This window comes from Lupinus angustifolius, chromosome LG06 (genome assembly GCF_001865875.1).
Source record: "Lupinus angustifolius cultivar Tanjil chromosome LG06, LupAngTanjil_v1.0, whole genome shotgun sequence".
Lineage (NCBI taxonomy): Eukaryota > Viridiplantae > Streptophyta > Magnoliopsida > Fabales > Fabaceae > Lupinus > Lupinus angustifolius.
This window is the reverse complement of record NC_032014.1, coordinates 15,331,122-15,350,538: the sequence shown is the minus strand read 5'-3', so window position 1 is coordinate 15,350,538 and position 19,417 is coordinate 15,331,122. Positions and strand designations below refer to the sequence as shown.

The following is a 19,417-nucleotide window of genomic DNA, read 5'->3' as shown; positions in this document are numbered from 1 at the left end:
CTACAACCTAGTACCTTACAAGGAGTATATCCATAGAATGGCTGAACACTTTGATCAGATCGACTTCTACCATATTCTGAGGAAAGATAACAGATTAGTTGATGCCTTATCCACATTATCCTCAATGTTCCATATAAGTGGAATGACCAACCTCTCATCAAAATAGAAAGCAGAGATCAACAAATCCATTGTTGCGTGATAGAAGTAGAGGGAGATGAGAAGCCGCGGTATCATGACATCAAGGTCTATATACAGAAAAAAGAGTATCCCATTGGTGCCTCAGAGACTGACAAGAGAACCTTGAGAAGACTGGCCATGGGTTTCTTTCTAGATAGGGATTTTCTTTACAAAAGGAACCATGACATAGTACTCCTCAGATGCCTAAAAGAGAAAGAGGTTGAAGTGATACTCAAGGACGTACACAAAGGCTCTTTTGGAACTCATGCAAACAGACATGCTATTGCTAGAAGGGGCATGTTACTTTTGGAGGACAATGGAGACAGACTATGGTGCTTATGTCAGGAAATGCCACAAGTGTCAAATTTATGCACACAACATCAATGCTCCACCAAATCCTATAAATGTCTTTTCAGCACCCTGTCCCTTCTCCATGTGGGGAATGGATGTGATTGAACCAATAGAGCCAAAAGCTTCTAATGGACATTGCTTCATCCTCGTTGCCATCGACTACTTCACAAAGTGGGTTGAGCCGTGTTCATATGCCAATGTGACCAGAATAGTGGTACTACGATTTATCAATAAGGAGTTGGTGTGTAGATATGGGTTACCCACCAAGAACATCATGGAAAATGCCACCAACCTAATCAATAAGATGATGACCGAGATGTGTAGCGAATTCAAAATCAAGCATCACACATCCTCACCTTATTGCCCTAAGATGAATGGAGCAGTAGAAGCAGCAAACAAGAATATTAAGAAGATTGTTCAGAAGATGGTAGTGACATACAAAGATTGGCATGAAATTTTACCTTTTGCTCTACATGGACACCGAAACTTGGTACATACATCAACTAGGGCAACACCATATTCACTAGTGTATGGGATGGAGGCAGGGCTCCCTATTGAAGTAGAAATTCCTTCATTTAGAATCATGGCAGAATTAGGACTAAAAGAATCAGAACGGATCCAGGTGCGGTACGACCAACTGAACATATAGAAGAGAAAATGTTAGCTTCTATATATCATGGTCAGCTGTACCAGAAAAGACTCGTGAGAGCCTATGCTAAGAAAGTTCGGTCGCACTACTTTCAAGAGGGGGACCTGGTGCTTAAGAAGATACTACCAATCCATAAAGACCATAGGGGGAAATGGACCCCAAATTATGAAGAACCATTCGTGGTAAAATAGCCATTCTCTAGAGGGGCATTGATATTGACTGCTATGGATGGAAACGATCTACCTCTTTCTGTGAATTCAAATGTCGTGAAGAAGTATTATGCTTGGAAGACCTTTCAAAAACAAAAAACAAAAGAAGTTTGTGCATTGATCACATATTTTTGCATACTTTCATGCACTTTCTTAAGAGGATGATGTAAGCAAATCCCATAGGGTGTGTTTCCTCAAACACGTCAGGTTGAACCAAGACAATAAGAAAGAAGTTTATTCAAAAAATACAACACCTTCGAAAAATATTGATAAACCGAGGAAATGGTAGTTTTTAAACAAATCCTCAAAATATCAAAAAGAGATCGAGTGGATTACAAAAAGAGCCCACTAGAGGACTGATGATGATGTTGAGTGCGCCATTTGTAAGAATGATGATGAAATCTATTGAACATCTTTTCCTATTTTGTAACTTTGTTTCTTCTGTTTGGAAGGGCGCTTATTCTCGGCTTCAAGTAAATGCGCCCAATCCTACTTCACTTGTTGAAGCCTTGAATATGCATGATGCTATTGATAATAATTCTAAAGGATTTAAGTTATGGAGGCTGGTGTGGTTTACTATGGTCTGGTTCATTTGAATTATGAGGAATGATTTAATATTTTATGATAAGGTGTGAGTTATTTGCATATAATGGATTTGATTCAAGCAAGATCCTGGACTTGGTTTCTTTCTCAAATAGGTCCAATTTCCTTAGTGTTTATAGATTGGTGTAATAATCCAAAATATTGTAGAACTATATACTCATAAAAGATCTCGAAATGATTTTCCTTGTATTGGGTTAACACCCTTTGTGCTGCTTTAATACAATTTGCTTATAAAAAAAGTTACAATTATATAATAAGAAGTAATTGGTATGTGCATTTAGGATAAAAATTCATTAACCAAACCACACATATAATATAATATAGTATATTATCAATTGCCACATGTTAGAATAAGTTAAGATTGATACTAATAAGATTGAAATTAGTCTACATGGATTTAATGCAGGTTATTCACCGAAATTAGCAATGCCTACGATGTTGTCAAGTCTAATCTATGTTATAAGCAGTGAAGGTTGTTGGAAGCTTGCAGTTGTATAGGTAGCTTATTAAACTAGAAAGGTAAGATAAAGTTAGCTCGGTAACCATATGAAATTTTAAAAGTGACTAAGAAATACATACAATATTTATTTATTATTTATTTAGTTATTTATTCATTAAAGAGAATAAAACATATCATGGTATAAGGAAATAAGTTATCTCATTCGGCCATTAAAATCATGACATGTGTCTTATTTAATCATTTTCTACAAAAATATTTCTGAAACTAGACAAAAAAGTACACATGTCATACTTTTATTGGCTGAAACAAATAAGTTATTTCCTGCTATGTGAAAATATTTTATTCTCTTCATTAAATAATTAATAATGTCAATTAATTAAATATATAAATAATTTAAAATATAAAATTTCAATTCTTTATTTTAATGTTTATTTATAATTTGAGATTAAATATTTTATTTATTTGTTTCTTATAATATTTTTTTGCCTCTATTAATATTTATTTCTAAAAGTGCAATTTAGTTGAATAAGTTTATAGGATTCTTTCGGTATTGACACTAAGAATTATTAAAAATATATAATATGAAAATAATTTATACATTAGCACAATAATCAAATGCAAGATAATGTATACATAATAAAAATTCAATATGAAAATAATTTATGCATCACAAAAATAGGTTTTAGTGGGCAAAAACTAATATAATTTTTTAAAGTTTTGATGGGTGAAATTCATAAGCAAATTATTGAAAGACTTTCATTTTCTAAATACTCCTTCAAGTAGGTTTATAGAAAATAGTTTTTATACCCTACAATCTCATTTTGAAAAGATACAAGATCTTCAAGTTTTGTTTATCAAATAGTTCTAATAACTTATTGATATGTGTTATTGTGTAAAATAGTAACATGGCATGTTAATGATGGAAGAGAATGATTGAATGTAGAGTATCTTGATCATAAGCTGTCCATGAAGTCAATGTTAAAATCTAGTATTCAATATTTTCAACTGAAATATAAAATTGATCTTTTCCATTTTAGCACTAGTTTTGTCATTTCCTTTGAAAATGCTCTCTCCGATCCAAAATTTCAGCTGAAAACAAATGACTAGTCCAAATATGATCACGATTCTCTATTTGGAAATTGCCATTTCGTTTGGATTGATCCAACCCCTTGCTTCGTTTTTTATGATAGTGGAACCATTACAAATTTTGTTGTCGACCATAATGGTAGACAGAATAGTAAATACTAATTAATCTTGGATTTTGGTTATCTCCTGTAAATAGCATTTTGACAATGTATACTAATGTAGATAATTGAAGAGCCATTAAGTTCATTTTATTTAATTGATAGATTTATATTAAATTCTAGTGTTTGATAATTATTATATAGGGACTGTAAAAAATAATTCTCGTAAAAAATTATGAAAATAAAAAATCGAATTATACAACCATTTATTGAGGATTAAAATTAAAAGTTAGTTATTGTTTATATGATCATATAAATGTTAGTTAATGATTATATGCATTTTATCTTCTAATCTTGATCATTCAAATCAGATGTAATGATTCATATTAACATTTTTTATTTCTCACAATAAAAGTTCTAATATAAAAATTGTGAGAATAATAAATCTAGGTTTTATAACCATACATAGATGATTATGATTAAAATTTAGTTATTAGTCACATAATCACTTTAAAAAAGTCATGTACATATATCATATTCAAATAAAATTCAATAATTCATATTAACTATTCTCTTTTTCACAATAGCTCAATATTTTACAAAGGTAGCATCATAATACTATCAATCGTGTGAATATTCCTCACTTAACCTTGCAAATCGTCTCATCATGACGAAAGAAGTAACTTTTTTAATTATAGAAAAGGCTTTAATGTTTATTTGAAGTCAACTTTTACGATTGTCGACGCTTGTTTTATTCCTGCGAAGAATATCATGAAGTGACTTCTTTGAATTTTATTGTCAGCTAGGGTCCTTATCTTCTGTAGAGATTTGGAAGAAAATTATGGCTTATATCCTCTTTTACGTAACAAAGCTATATCTAAATTTGTGGTGTTCACAACACGTTTACGCGTCAACACTGGATTCTCATTGTTAGATTGTGCATGTCTAACTCAGCCATTGTACATGGAATAGGTGATGCTCCTTCAACAGCTAGCTACTAGGCTAATAATCCTTTACATTGAATTTCTTAATTTATAGTTTTTTGGAAGTATGCTAGCTGATCATGCCAATAGGTTTGATGCTTATTGCTGATAATATGCCAAGGAGATCGCACGACTTTGCAAATAATGCACTTTGTCTATGATTTGTTCACGGGTATATATCTGCAAGTGGCAGGTAAGTCTTCAATTTTTAGAAATTAGAGTTAATTAATCAAGAGTAAGGGTATTACATGCTTTTAGTATGCATCAAATACTATACCAAATATCACAATTAACGATAGTTATTTAACCGCACTTGCTAGAACAATACTGTTAAAAATGAGGCGGAAGATAATCAACAATGTTCATTAAAACTAACATTGTTACATTAAATAGGCACATATAACTTCAAAAGCGATGACGTGAATGAGTTCTGTTGAATTATCGTTGATTTGAATGAGTGTTGTTTAACAACACACCTTTAAACAAGCACTATTAATTTACATCAATTCAACAACGCAAGATTGAGAGAGTACTTTTGAGTATGACATAGTAACAACACTTTATTAAATGAGCGTTGTTGATATGATACAACATTTAAACATCAAAAGTTACTTAAAGGAGCGTTGTTGAAGATATCATATCAACAACACTCTCTTGAGTGAGGGTGGTTGAAGATGTCATATCAATAGCGTTTTCTTAAATGTGCATTGTTGATTGGATATGAAACAAATCTTAATGATTTATTGGGTGGGATAGCGAAACGAACGAAGAACCGATCTATTTTTTTAAGAGTCATGACTGATAACCTTATATTTCATCTTAAATTGATAATGAAAGAGTCAACTTTCGCCTGCGTAAATCGATGTTTAAGTATCAAAAAAATTAATAGTGGAGTACTTAACCTAAACGACATTCTCTCATTTATGCGTCTCTTCGTTTCTATACATATTCTTAGTTTGGTTGCTTCGTGCTGCCAAGGACAACAGTAACCATTCTCTTTGCATTTGAATCTATATATGTTATGGTTCACACTAATATTTCCAACATATGTAAGATATTTGTCATTTTCTTCTAAACCAAGCACGATATTGGGTTCATTTGTTTACCTGTATCTGTTATATTCAGTGATTTGTATTTGTATTTGTCTAATTAATCATTGTCTCCTTCATTATCTCATTTTATAATTAGTCATAGCACGCAAAGAGAAGATGATAGAGGAAGAAAAAACATATAAACTGAAAAGAGAGCAATACAATGTACAAAAAAAAGGAAAATTTTGTTGAAGTTAAAAAAAAATAGATAAAAATGTCACTACTCACAATCTTCCCCCGCAAAAAGGTTATCTTTTGCATTTAAAATTTGTGGTATGCTCATTAATAGTAACAACTTAAAGTGCACTCTTAAAGTTTAGCTCTTTGAGATTTGGAAGAAAATTATGGCTTATATCCTCTTTTACGTAACAAAGCTATATCTAAATTTGTGGTGTTCACAACACGTTTACGCGTCAACACTGGATTCTCATTGTTAGATTGTGCATGTCTAACTCAGCCATTGTACATGGAATAGGTGATGCTCCTTCAACAGCTAGCTACTAGGCTAATAATCCTTTACATTGAATTTCTTAATTTATAGTTTTTTGGAAGTATGCTAGCTGATCATGCCAATAGGTTTGATGCTTATTGCTGATAATATGCCAAGGAGATCGCACGACTTTGCAAATAATGCACTTTGTCTATGATTTGTTCACGGGTATATATCTGCAAGTGGCAGGTAAGTCTTCAATTTTTAGAAATTAGAGTTAATTAATCAAGAGTAAGGGTATTACATGCTTTTAGTATGCATCAAATACTATACCAAATATCACAATTAACGATAGTTATTTAACCGCACTTGCTAGAACAATACTGTTAAAAATGAGGCGGAAGATAATCAACAATGTTCATTAAAACTAACATTGTTACATTAAATAGGCACATATAACTTCAAAAGCGATGACGTGAATGAGTTCTGTTGAATTATCGTTGATTTGAATGAGTGTTGTTTAACAACACACCTTTAAACAAGCACTATTAATTTACATCAATTCAACAACGCAAGATTGAGAGAGTACTTTTGAGTATGACATAGTAACAACACTTTATTAAATGAGCGTTGTTGATATGATACAACATTTAAACATCAAAAGTTACTTAAAGGAGCGTTGTTGAAGATATCATATCAACAACACTCTCTTGAGTGAGGGTGGTTGAAGATGTCATATCAATAGCGTTTTCTTAAATGTGCATTGTTGATTGGATATGAAACAAATCTTAATGATTTATTGGGTGGGATAGCGAAACGAACGAAGAACCGATCTATTTTTTTAAGAGTCATGACTGATAACCTTATATTTCATCTTAAATTGATAATGAAAGAGTCAACTTTCGCCTGCGTAAATCGATGTTTAAGTATCAAAAAAATTAATAGTGGAGTACTTAACCTAAACGACATTCTCTCATTTATGCGTCTCTTCGTTTCTATACATATTCTTAGTTTGGTTGCTTCGTGCTGCCAAGGACAACAGTAACCATTCTCTTTGCATTTGAATCTATATATGTTATGGTTCACACTAATATTTCCAACATATGTAAGATATTTGTCATTTTCTTCTAAACCAAGCACGATATTGGGTTCATTTGTTTACCTGTATCTGTTATATTCAGTGATTTGTATTTGTATTTGTCTAATTAATCATTGTCTCCTTCATTATCTCATTTTATAATTAGTCATAGCACGCAAAGAGAAGATGATAGAGGAAGAAAAAACATATAAACTGAAAAGAGAGCAATACAATGTACAAAAAAAAGGAAAATTTTGTTGAAGTTAAAAAAAAATAGATAAAAATGTCACTACTCACAATCTTCCCCCGCAAAAAGGTTATCTTTTGCATTTAAAATTTGTGGTATGCTCATTAATAGTAACAACTTAAAGTGCACTCTTAAAGTTTAGCTCTTTCATTATTCATCTTGTATTAGTGTTGAATGTCTTTCAGTTTTCCCATATGCTCAATCCAACACATCACTAAGGGATCATGTTATTCTTATCTTTCTCTATATACAAAAAATTCCTTTCAAGATTCACCAAAATTTAATAAGTTCAAACCTTTGACCACTTGAATGGATTGAGTTGGAACCTAGTTAGATTTCCCTCAATCTTTAGTTTTTCAAAATTAAAAGGAGATGGCCAAGTAAAGTCTGGCTATAGATCCTCTTACCATCCTCATATACATAGTAGTCAAAGCTAAGCTAGAGGTTGGGGTGAATAAATTGGGGAGAAGATTTCTAGTTTAGGGTTGAAAAATTAATTTTATATTTTTTTAATAATTTAGTTATTATTAGATTAATAAAGTATTTATTATTATCTATAAAAATAAAATTACATAGAAACATTAAGTGTAAAAACATATTTTGGTCCATCTAAATTTTTGTTGTACAAATTTAGTCTCTGAAAATTTGATAACCCTAAAATAATCTTCAAATATTAGTCAAATTAGTCACTTTATCATTTTTATGACTTCTAAGAAATACTATTTTGACTCACATTTATGATATTTGAGTACTAATTTGATTTTTTTAATTTTCGAGAACAATTTATAGACATGAAATTATTAAGGAGCAATTTGGATACTCACTCAAAAATTAATTAGTTAGTCATTATTATTAAAGACAATAAATAAAAATAGAAGATGAAAACTTGAAATAACTAAGAAATACAAGTATATTGTTCACACCTGTTTAAATATACTATTGTGAGTATATTGTTCAAACTTGCTTAAATATAACAATAGTAGCAGGGGTGCCCTGGATTTTTTTCTAAACTTTATTAAATACTTATTTTTTACCTTTGTCTTATGGGAACATGTATGTTATTCCACAAAATGTGTCACTCCATGTGTCGCTTGTTATATTAGGTCAGAAAAAATACGTAATTATTAAACTTTTAAATTATAAAATGTGACATATAGAGTTTTATATACTTTTTGGAGTAGATGTACTCCCTTTACCTATACATGAGTGATGTCTTTAAGGGTATACTAGTAGGATCGGACCACGTATATTTCTTCAATTTGTAGTTTTTTTTTTTGATAAACAGTGCCAAGGCACCAGAAATATATTAAACCATGGAGAATTACAAGAAGAAAGAAACTAAGATACAAATCTATAGTTAGGAAGGCTTAAACGTTCCTATTAACCTCCTTCAAAATGAAGGGAGGAGCATGATTCCACCAAACTATATTTTGGATAGTTAAGCCAAAATTAGCAAGTTGATCCGCACAACTATTTCCCTCCCTATAGATATGAGTGACTAGCCAATTCATTGAAGAAAGGAGTTTGGTGCAATGATTCCACTTGCTTAAGAGCTTCCAAGGGGGATTGGCTTTGTCATTGAAGATGTCAACCACTATCATTGAATCACATTCAAGCCAAATATTGTGCCAACCTTTTCCATGAGCAAACCTAACCGCAAGCATAGCAGCATTGAGCTCCACAAAGAGAGCATCATTGCAGCCATTAAAACAAGCAAAACAAGCCAAAGTTTGTCCCTCATGGTTTAGGAGCAATGCTAGCCAACCTATCAACCAGCACTTTGGAAATGATCTTGAATTGGAAATTGGCCATAGCAATTGGTCTAAAATCATCCATTTTGTCAGCACCTATGACTTTTGGTATGAGCACAACATTATTAGAATTCAAGTTAGGCAAGATTAGGGCAAAGTCAGAAATGGAGTTGCTAGCACACGCCTTGGAATTGTTGCCAGACAAAGAGATGCCCAGCTTTATCCTAGACAAAGCTGTAGATAAGGAGATGATTGTGTTGTTGAATCTAGCCTGGTTCCTGCAAAACCATATAGAGCTTATAGCATGAATTATTGAAGCTGTGATTGCAAGTTTGACTTGGTCACTCCACTTCCTTTGTGTCAACTTCAACAGGTTTGATAAGGAAGAAGTGTCTAGAGCAGTGTCTAGAGTGGTGCTCAGCCAATTCCAAACATAAACAGAAAAAGGGCAATTGAAAAACAAGTGTGTAGCAGTCTCCTCCTCTTTGTTGCATAAGTTGCAAATAGAAGCCATAACACAACCTCTTCTCTTGAGATTATCATCAGTAGGCATCTTGTTGTTGAGTAATCTCCAAGCAGTGAAAGATTTTGAAGGAGGAATAGTATCAAACCAGAGGATAGCACCCCAATTGTGTTGAACTGAGCCAGGATTGAGATGAAGATAAGCATCCTTGGCAGAAAGAAGACCATGAGTGGAACTTTTCCAAGCCAGTTTATCAGTTTCAGAGTTTGGAATGATGTTGCAAAACTGAGAAGTGAGATTAGGATATTTAGTAGTCAAAGTGTGAGGAATGATCCATGCTTCATTACTTATAAAATCAGCCACAGAAGCTTTCAGATGATTATGAAGATTCAGAGGAATGTTAAGGGTATCCACTAAGGGCTCCCCTAACCAATTGTCAAGCCAGAAGTTTGTTTTTTGACCATTGCCAATTATCCAGACAGAGTTCAAATGCAGGGTATGCCAATTAGCCTTGATAGCAGACCAGATTGAGGACTTGAAGTACCTGTTGGAGGGAGTAGGTGTTCAAGTGCAGGGTATGCCAATTAGCCTTGATAGTAGACCAGATTGAGGACTTGAAGTATCTGTTTGAAGGAGTAGGATTAGATCCAAACCTGTCCCTAAAGAAAATAGCCCATTCATGATTAAAGCTGATCATTTCCCAAGCAAGCTTTAGCAAGGCAGCATGATTTATCTTTTTCAGAGATCTAAGACCCAATCCACCATCCTTGAAAGGAAGGCAAACATTCTTCCAAGCCACAGTGACCAGCTTCCTGTCCTCAATATTACCAGACCAAACAAAATTCCTTATGCAATTGTCAATGTGCTTAAGCAGAGAAGTAGGCCAGGCATAGATTTTAAAGCTGTAAAGCAACATGCTTTGAATTACTGATCTAACCAGCTCAATTCTTCCCATGATTGAGAGCAACATCCCTTTCCAGGTGGCTAACTTGTTGGTTATCTTATCAGCAATCCTTTGCAGATGGATCCTTCTTGGTTTGCCAAGGAAAATAGGCACTCCTAGGTAGTTTAATGGCAAACTACCAGAAGAGAAACCAAGCACCTGAGCTATAGAAGCAATTTTCCTTTGAGAAGAGTTTGTGGAGTAGAATTTACTCTTAGCAGCATTAACACATTGACCTGAGACATTGGAGTAATTATTAAGCAGTTGCTTAATTTTGAAAAGCTCTCTTTTTTTCCTTTGCAAAATATGAAGATATCATCAGCATAGAGCACATGAGATGGAGTTTTAATGCCCTTAGGACCCTCAATAGTGCTAATTTTCCCATCCACTAACAGCTTGGACAACCCTCTACTCAACACATCTTCAGCAATGCAGAATAGGAGAGGAGATAAGGGATCACCCTGCCTCACCCCTCTTGTGCACTTGAAAAAACCAACCATTTTGTCATTCACATTAATAGATAGCCTGGCAGAGTCCAGGATGATTTTAATCCAGTTTCCGAACTTGTGGTTGAAGCCAAACTGCTTGAGAGTAAGCAGCAAGAAATCCCAATCAAGAGTGTCAAAAGCTTTCTTGATGTCAATTTTAATGGCTAAGTTTCCACCAAAAATTTTGTGATCTAGGAGATTTATAGCCTCAGAAGCTAGACATATACAATCATTGATTTGCCTATCTTTGATGAATCCTCTTTGCTGATTAGAGATAATTTTAGGAGCAATGCTAGCCAACCTATCAGCCAGCACTTTGGAAATGATCTTGAATTGGAAATTGGCCATAGCAATTGGTCTAAAATCATCCATTTTGTCAGCACCTATGACTTTAGGTATGAGCACCACATTATTAGAATTCAAATTAGGCAGGATATAATCCTGAGTGAAGAATTGCAGGGTGGCTCTGCACACATCAGGACCAACTATGCTCCAGAAAGCTTGATAGAAGCTGCCACCAAAGCCATCAGGCCCTGGGGCTCCATCCCCATTCATATCAAAGATAGCAGACTTGATTTCTTTCTGAGAAGGATTGGCAGAGATTCTGGAGTTATCAACATCATTAATCAAAGTAGGAACCACAGTGCTAACCATATCATTATGCACAATGCTATTAGGAGCAGCAAAAATATCCATGAAGTGGTTTAACACCAAGGTTTCCATAGCAGATTGATCAGTGAGTAAGGAGCCACCTGATCTGAGCATTGTGAGAGACTTGGAAGAGTTCCTGATCTTAGTGACTCTATGGAAAAAGCTAGTGTTTCTGTCTCCACTGGTGAACCAGTTGAGTCTGGATTTTTGCTTCCAAAACTCTTCCTCAATAGTTAAGGCTTGAATGAGAGTCTGTTGAGCCACTCTATCCTCCTCCAAGTTATCATCATTAGGACCATTCCTAGCAATATTGTCTTGTATTAGAGCTACTGCATCTAAGGCCAAATTCACCTTGTGACTAACCAGACCAAAGACCTCAACATTCCAGACCTTGAACTTTTTCTTCAGCAACTTGAGCTTCTGAGACAAGATAGACATACTGCAACCAGAAATGCTTCTTTGCCAAACCTCCTCCACCAGTCTAGAACAATCCTGGTGGTGTAACCACATTTTCTGAAATTTGAATTGGGTTGGGACCCCTAATTGACCATGATCAGAACACAGCAAGATGGGGTGATGATCAGAAGAGATCCTAGGCAGGGTACAACAAGCAACTTGAGACCAAGAATCAATCCACTCCTTGTTGCACAGACTTCTATCCAGCCTTTTCTCAGTTAGGGCATTCCCTCTTCTTCTATTAGACCAAGTAAAAGCAGAGCCTCTTGTCTGCAAGTGGATGAGGTTAGCAGAGTCAGTGAAGTTTTTGAAATCAGCACAGGGACTAGAGGGGGTTAGCCTCCTTCCTCTGCATTCATGATTACCCAACACCACATTGAAATCACCAACACAGCACCAAGGACCCTGGTTGGTAAGAATCAAAATCCTGAGCTCCTCCCAGAGAATTCTTCTGAGCAATTGAGTAGTACCACCATATACAGCAGCAATAAACAAGTCTTTGCCATCAATAGAGATAAGCATAGAGACCTGCTGGATGGAGTTAGAAATTATTAGAGGAGCAAGATGCATCTTGCAAAGCCCCCAAATAGAGGGAATGAGGGGACCTCTATCATTTTCAAAGAAAAGCTTGAGGTTCAAGGAAGTCCAAAACCATTGAGGAATGCTAGTCTTATCTATCATAGGCTCAGCTAAGAAAACCAAATCTGGTTTATGAGAAGAACACAGATTTTTTAACACCAATTGAGTTTTTTGATTCCCTAATCCCCTACAATTCCAGTACAACACTATCATTGATTTGAGATTAAGTAGCTGCCCCTGCGGGTGTTGTGAACCTTTTCCAACTTATCTTTTTTCTTCTGCTTTTTCTTTTGAGATCTGGAAATAACATTTGTGAACCTACTGTCATCATCCACTTCCTCCTCAATGTCCTCATAAGCCCAAAGCCTGCCAAGCAGCCTCATGTCATTAGCAGCTCTAGGATTGCTCATTTCTTCGACCATTTGACACTCTACTGCCTCATTGAGCTCAATTCCAGCCAATTCAGTAGGAGCAAGTTGCTCTAGACCAGCTAGAGAATCCTCAACCACAGTTGGTTCAATATCAGCTATATCCTCCATAGTTTCACTGTCAGATTGATGTGTCATTGGAGTATCCTCCACCCTAGTAACCTTTTGAAGATTGATTTCTTCATTGTGGTTTATTTCCAAGTTTATGACAAAGTCCTTGTCAGTGTTCTTTTTGAGAGTCTTATCTGGCATTTGCTTCTTTTTTGGCAGGGGGACACTAGCAGGGATCTCCTTCATTTTTTTCCTGCAGTTGGAATGCAGATGACCAATTGTTTGGCAACCTGTGCAGAACTGAGGGAGCTTTTCATATTCAAGTTCCACAAAGAAAGCATAGCCTTCTCTTTCCACTAGGATCTGGTTGGGCAACTCTGATTTCAGATCCATATCAACTAGCACCCTTGCAAAGTGTCCAAAAGCTCGATTGTTTGTGGCATCATCCAGGGAGATTGGAGCACCTATCCCCCCTGCAATAGAGAAGATGATTCGAGGGCTCCAATACTCTTGAGGCAAACCTATTATTTTCACCCAGCATTGAACATGAGAGAACTTCTGCAATGCTGGGTTAAAATCAGGTGTCCATAGGTACAATCTAAGGTAACCTGGACGAAGATTCCAAGCCCCTACAGCACAAACACTTCGCATATCCTCCAGGGATGAGAATGAGAAATCATAGTATCCCCTTCCCAAGGATATCATGCTCCATTTACCTATGCTACTCCATAAAGAGCTTAGTTTAGCCTTAATCTCTTCGAACTTGAGGGGAGCATCCCCTTTAGCTAGAATGAGCCTCCCATGTAGGTGAGTTTTGCATCTCTTGACACCTTCCTGGTAGTCCTCTTCAGGGATCTTGATAGCAATGGCTTCACCTTTGATGCAAGGTTGAGGCAGCTGAGATAGTGCAATGTCATTTGAGTTTTTTAAAGCTTGGGCAAATGACTTTTTCATGTGGTTTGAAGGAGGAGGAGGTGGGTTCACAGGAGGGCATTCAGTGCCACCTAAGAAGTTCCAAGGAATGAGTGGCGTGTCAACGTTCAGTGTGGCCATTTATGGACTTCCAAGAAAGTTGGAGGTAGAGAAGAAGAACCCTAGCAGAGTGTTTTCATGCTAGTTCCCGTTCCAGTCTGCTCCCAGAAATCAAATTCCTTTAATAAATAAATGTAGTGCAACTTGTGTAGCTCTTTTAAAAATTATACATAATGGATCAAATTCTCTTACACGTTTAAATGTTGATGTTGCTTACAAAAACATACTTCATTTGAGTTCATAATGATTTTAAACTTGATGAAAAAAATTATGTATGTATTGATAATATATACCTAAAGATACTTATTAGATATTTAATATTGATAACATATTTTTGTCCAAAATTTCAATTCAATGAACAATGAAGATTAGTTTGAGATCTCAATATCAACATTTTATTCTTGGTCTTGTTAATCATTCAAGTTTGAAAAAATTTATATCATATATCGTTAATCATATATTGCAATTTTAAGTAATTCTTCTTATTTTATCTATTATGGTTCAACTACTATATAAGCATCATTTTCGATAATGAAATAAACTAAATAAAATTGTGTAGTAACATAGAAGATGAATTTGTTAATACAACATAATGTTTTATATTGAAAAAGAAATAGTTGAAAATTTTATCTCTAATCTCATAATATAAGTTTCTTTATATTTTCATTATTCAATTAACTTCAATTATAAATTATAATTAAATATTATTATCTCTGTTAAAATTTTGATAAGATTCGTCAAATGAATAATAGTATTATATAGTACAATCTTTTTTAAATATATTGTTGCGAGTATACTATACACAATTGCTTAAATATACTTATAAGCGTATATAATTTTTATCCAATAGTATCAATGAAGAGGAAAACTTTACTTCTATGTTTTTTTCTTCAATTTATGAAAATATATCAAGTCCATTTGTATTTGAGTTGGGTTAAAACTTTTATTATCTTTGCTGTTGTTGGTGTTTTAAACACAACAAACCTTATTCGTCTCTTTATTGAGAGAATGAAGTAGATTTGTTAACAAACAATACTTGTTAGTACTTTGGTGAAGAAATAATATCCACTGGTAAATCCAGAAGTAATTTGGTGAAGAGAGAATACTTTTCAATGTTGATTACAGTAAAATTTTAGCCAAATGCTAAAGACTAAGCGTACCTTAGGTTGGGGTGTGAATCATCCTTTTCTTTTGAAGTAATTTTGGAATTAACAACGGGATAATTACTTTAAGGAAAATAATATATCTCCTATAAATACTCCTATACCATATGAAAAGTAATATATATAATAAAAGTGATAATTTTGTTTATTAATAATTGATTTATAAGTAGCATATGTCTTTTTCTTATAGGTAGAATGATTTGTAGAAAAATTTGGGTAGGAAGATATATTATTACTCTTCTTTTAAAAAATTATTTAAATTTTTTTATGTATAGTTAGTCTATTTAATGGATATATTAGTTATAGTAAGCCTTTAACTTTCTTTCTAATAATCCCATATATCTGCCCAACTTCAATTGTTTTAAAATTATCCAACAAAGTTTAGAACACAATTGAACCCTATATACATTATCTTTTAAATAATGCAGAAATCATTTTAAACTAGTGCATAAAACATTTTTGCACTCACTCTATACATAGCCTTAAAAAACCATGACCCAGTGCAGAAATATGACAATGATGTCCCGAACTGTTGTTGTTCGTTGCCTATCAATTTGTGATTTGTCCACCACATTCTGATCATGTTTCCTTCTGACATTAACTATTTCTATCTACAACAAAAGGAGAAGGTTTATACATAAGTTAAAGTAGAATAAAATCTAAACATAAATAAAAAAGCTTTTGATCTAAAAAAATGTATATATATATTTACCAAAAAAGTGAAAGAAGCTATGTTTGTAATCATGACATATATATGTCATATCTCTTCCACAATGGACACTAGAAATTATCTTATAAAATAGGTAATTACAAAGTAATCAGACAAATCTCAAGCATTCCTTAATTCATTCTTAATGAGAAAAAAATGACAAATCTAGCATAATCCTTACCTTTATGCCTTTTGTAATTTGGCAAACTATTCTAAGTTTCAAACTTTCATAACTATATACATAAAAATCATTCCATTTGAAAAGAAGTTGACAACTAACTACACTAAAAAATACACATAATTCCAAATTTGATACATAAATTTTTCGTTCCCCCAATATTTACATATCCGACATCCAAGTTGAGCTGCCAGCTTGTGTTGCTTTAGTTTCTACCTATGGGCTAACTCATTCACATGGCCTAAAATAAACCCATTATTTAACCTTAAAAAAATAAAGAAGGCACCAACCTTTCCCTATAAATTAAAACCCTCCTTCTCATTCCTCTGACACAGCAAACCAAATTAGTAACTAGTAATCTAAAAGTCACTAACATTCATTTCATAATCTTTGTGAAATGGCTTCCAAGGCTGCTATTGCTCTTTCTCTCAACATCCTCTTCTTCACTCTGGTTAGCTCCACTTATGTCCCATGCCCACCACCCGCAACACCCAAACACACATCTCCCCCAACCCCTAAACACTCACCACCACCAACCCCCAAACAGTCACCACTACCAACACCCAAACAGTCACCACCACCAACACCCATACACTCACCTGCCCCAAAGGCACCATCCACAAACCCTGCTGACCCAAAAAAGCAACCTAGTTGCCCCAAGGACACCCTTAAGTTTGGTGTGTGTGCTGATGTGTTGGGTCTGGTTAATGTGCAACTTGGGAAGTCATCAAAGGATGCATGTTGCTCACTCATTGATGGTCTTTCTAATCTTGATGCTGCTGTGTGCCTTTGCACTGCTCTTAAGGCTAATGTTCTTGGAATTAACCTTAACGTTCCTATCAACTTGAGCTTGATACTCAACTACTGTGGAAAGGATGTTCCCAAGGGATTCGAGTGCGCTTAAATAGGAACTTCATATAATATGTAGTACCTTCAAGTTAAATATTTTGCTATATTCCTTATTGATCATGAGATCTGTATAATTTGGTTTATGAAGCTCGTTGGCACGCTTCATTTTGCTTATGAACATTTCTGTCTTTGCTAATTATTATTATTGTGATTGTTGGAAGGTTATTAGCCTTCCCACTTCACCTGTCTTTTGTAATCCAAGTGAAATTTCTATAAATAAAATTTTATATTTAATCAGGTATTAGTGATTTCATTATCTTTATTTATTTATGTATGGAAAAGGCCTATTGAATAACATTAAATCAAATCCTTTTCCTACTTTAATTAAATATTTTAAAACATAAAAGTTCTTTAATTATTTTCAAGCAAGAAGTTCTTGTTTGTTTGGACTGGGATTTTGTAAGATATTTGGTGAGAATCTTCACTTTGAATTTCGTGTGGATAAATGTATGGAAGGGTTGTTATAAATGTATAGATCACTTTTGTGAACATTCAGGATCAGTAACTAGTCGTAAGCTTGGTAGATTTTGGAAGCTTTTTTGTCTTATAGAGAAAGTATGGTTAGTTTGGATGATGAGACATGCTGTTTTTTCCTCTTGGAAGTCATTCAGTTATTTTCAAAATATATACTTAACTCAAAATATTTTTGATAGAGTAAAAAGAAAGATACCTAATTACCCTCTATTTCAACAAACCCAAAATGTTAATTAGATTGGGTTTTTTAAATAAATGGTCTTTTATATTAAAAAATCCAATCCAAACCTACCCAGATGGAATGATTAGTTTAGATCATCCTAAGCAGGCATATTTTGATACATAGAGATAAATGTATAAAGTATGTTGTAGTTTATAATATTTTGGAAGCTTGATAGATTTCTATAAAGTATTTTGTAGTTTATAATATAAAACATAAATCCAATCACAGAAATAAAAAATAAATATTCATAACTTTTTTATGAATGAATAACAACAACAAAATGATTAAAAAATTCCTTCAATATAGTTAACCATCAACAATTTTTTTATGATATTAGAAACTAATAAAAATTCTCTATGACTAAACAATATATTTTTACATAGTAACAATTATTATAATGATATATATTTGTTTAGGGATTCACCAAAGATGGAAGAGGGTTGCGAAAACGCTTCTCGTCCTTAATTAATCTTCGACCGGTCACACTACGCCGCTTCTTTTCATTCGATTAATTCCTAAAATCAACAAAAAAATATTTTTTCAATTAAATTAACAATTAATAAAAAAACATGTTCACTAATAAGTAAATATCAAAATTAATATTTTCCACAAAAAATAAAATTTGCTAACCATATAAAGGATGGAGGAAAGTCGTCTCTGAGAGCTTCGTTTTCTCAACTCATCCTTCGAACGGTTACGCTACGCTGTTTCTTTCCTTAATTAAATCATTAAACAAAAAAACATTTTTCTACCAAAGAATTACATAGTCTTGATTCCCTTAATAGGGATACGTAGGAGTAAGATTTCATTTTGTCAGACACAACAAAAAATAAATAAAATTTTCCTTTTTAATAATTAATTAAATAACCAAATAGTTTTAAAATATAATAAAGTCGTATAATTTAGTGAGGGGTATCGTTTAAAGCGGGCGGATAAAGTGCTAATACATTCCCTATTCCACAACTGACTCTCGAACCAGGATATTGAAAATTCAAAGTCCTACGTGATTGGGCTAAAAGATTCTTCTATGTTTTTTACCATAAAATGTAGTGGCGACTCTAAGAAGGTCGTGCAGCAGAAAATCAGATCGCGACATCCTATATTAGAGCCAATAATTTAAACTTGGACATGTAAGATACTTAACTATATATACATCTACTAAGTTCTCCGGATCTTCATTTCCATCAATGGATATCAATAGTGCAACTGCAATAAACCTGAATACATACATAGTATAGACAAAAAAATAGAGGACAAAGTAAGAACCATGTACGTTGACTACAACGTGAAATTATATACAAAAAAAATTAAAGTGACATACCATATAATATAAACATAATCAACTAGTATCAACCATATGCAATGACGCATGAAGTTAGTATTTTATACAACGACATATTTAACTCATCAATAAATATATCTTTCATGTCAACAACCCAATCTCCATCAAAATGCCA

At 33.6% G+C, this 19,417-nt stretch overlaps 3 protein-coding genes across 3 annotated transcripts; 2 read left to right on the top strand and 1 right to left on the bottom strand.

Annotated features, from left to right (window-relative positions):
• LOC109350496 lies at positions 494-2,459 on the top strand. The gene is made up of 3 exons (XM_019591726.1): positions 494-1,150; positions 1,839-1,957; positions 2,396-2,459. Exons 1-3 carry the CDS (start codon positions 494-496, stop codon positions 2,457-2,459), a joined length of 840 nt encoding a protein of 279 aa, XP_019447271.1.
• LOC109350495 lies at positions 9,200-14,325 on the bottom strand. Its single transcript, XM_019591725.1, has 4 exons — positions 13,029-14,325; positions 10,972-12,918; positions 10,330-10,855; positions 9,200-10,220 (listed from the first exon to the last, which is right to left on the bottom strand). Exons 1-4 carry the CDS (start codon positions 14,323-14,325, stop codon positions 9,200-9,202), a joined length of 4,791 nt encoding a protein of 1,596 aa, XP_019447270.1.
• LOC109350042 (lipid transfer protein EARLI 1-like) lies at positions 16,681-17,501 on the top strand. Its single transcript, XM_019591161.1, has one exon. The coding sequence runs from the start codon at positions 16,752-16,754 to the stop codon at positions 17,256-17,258; it is 507 nt and encodes a 168-aa protein (XP_019446706.1). The 5' UTR covers positions 16,681-16,751; the 3' UTR covers positions 17,259-17,501.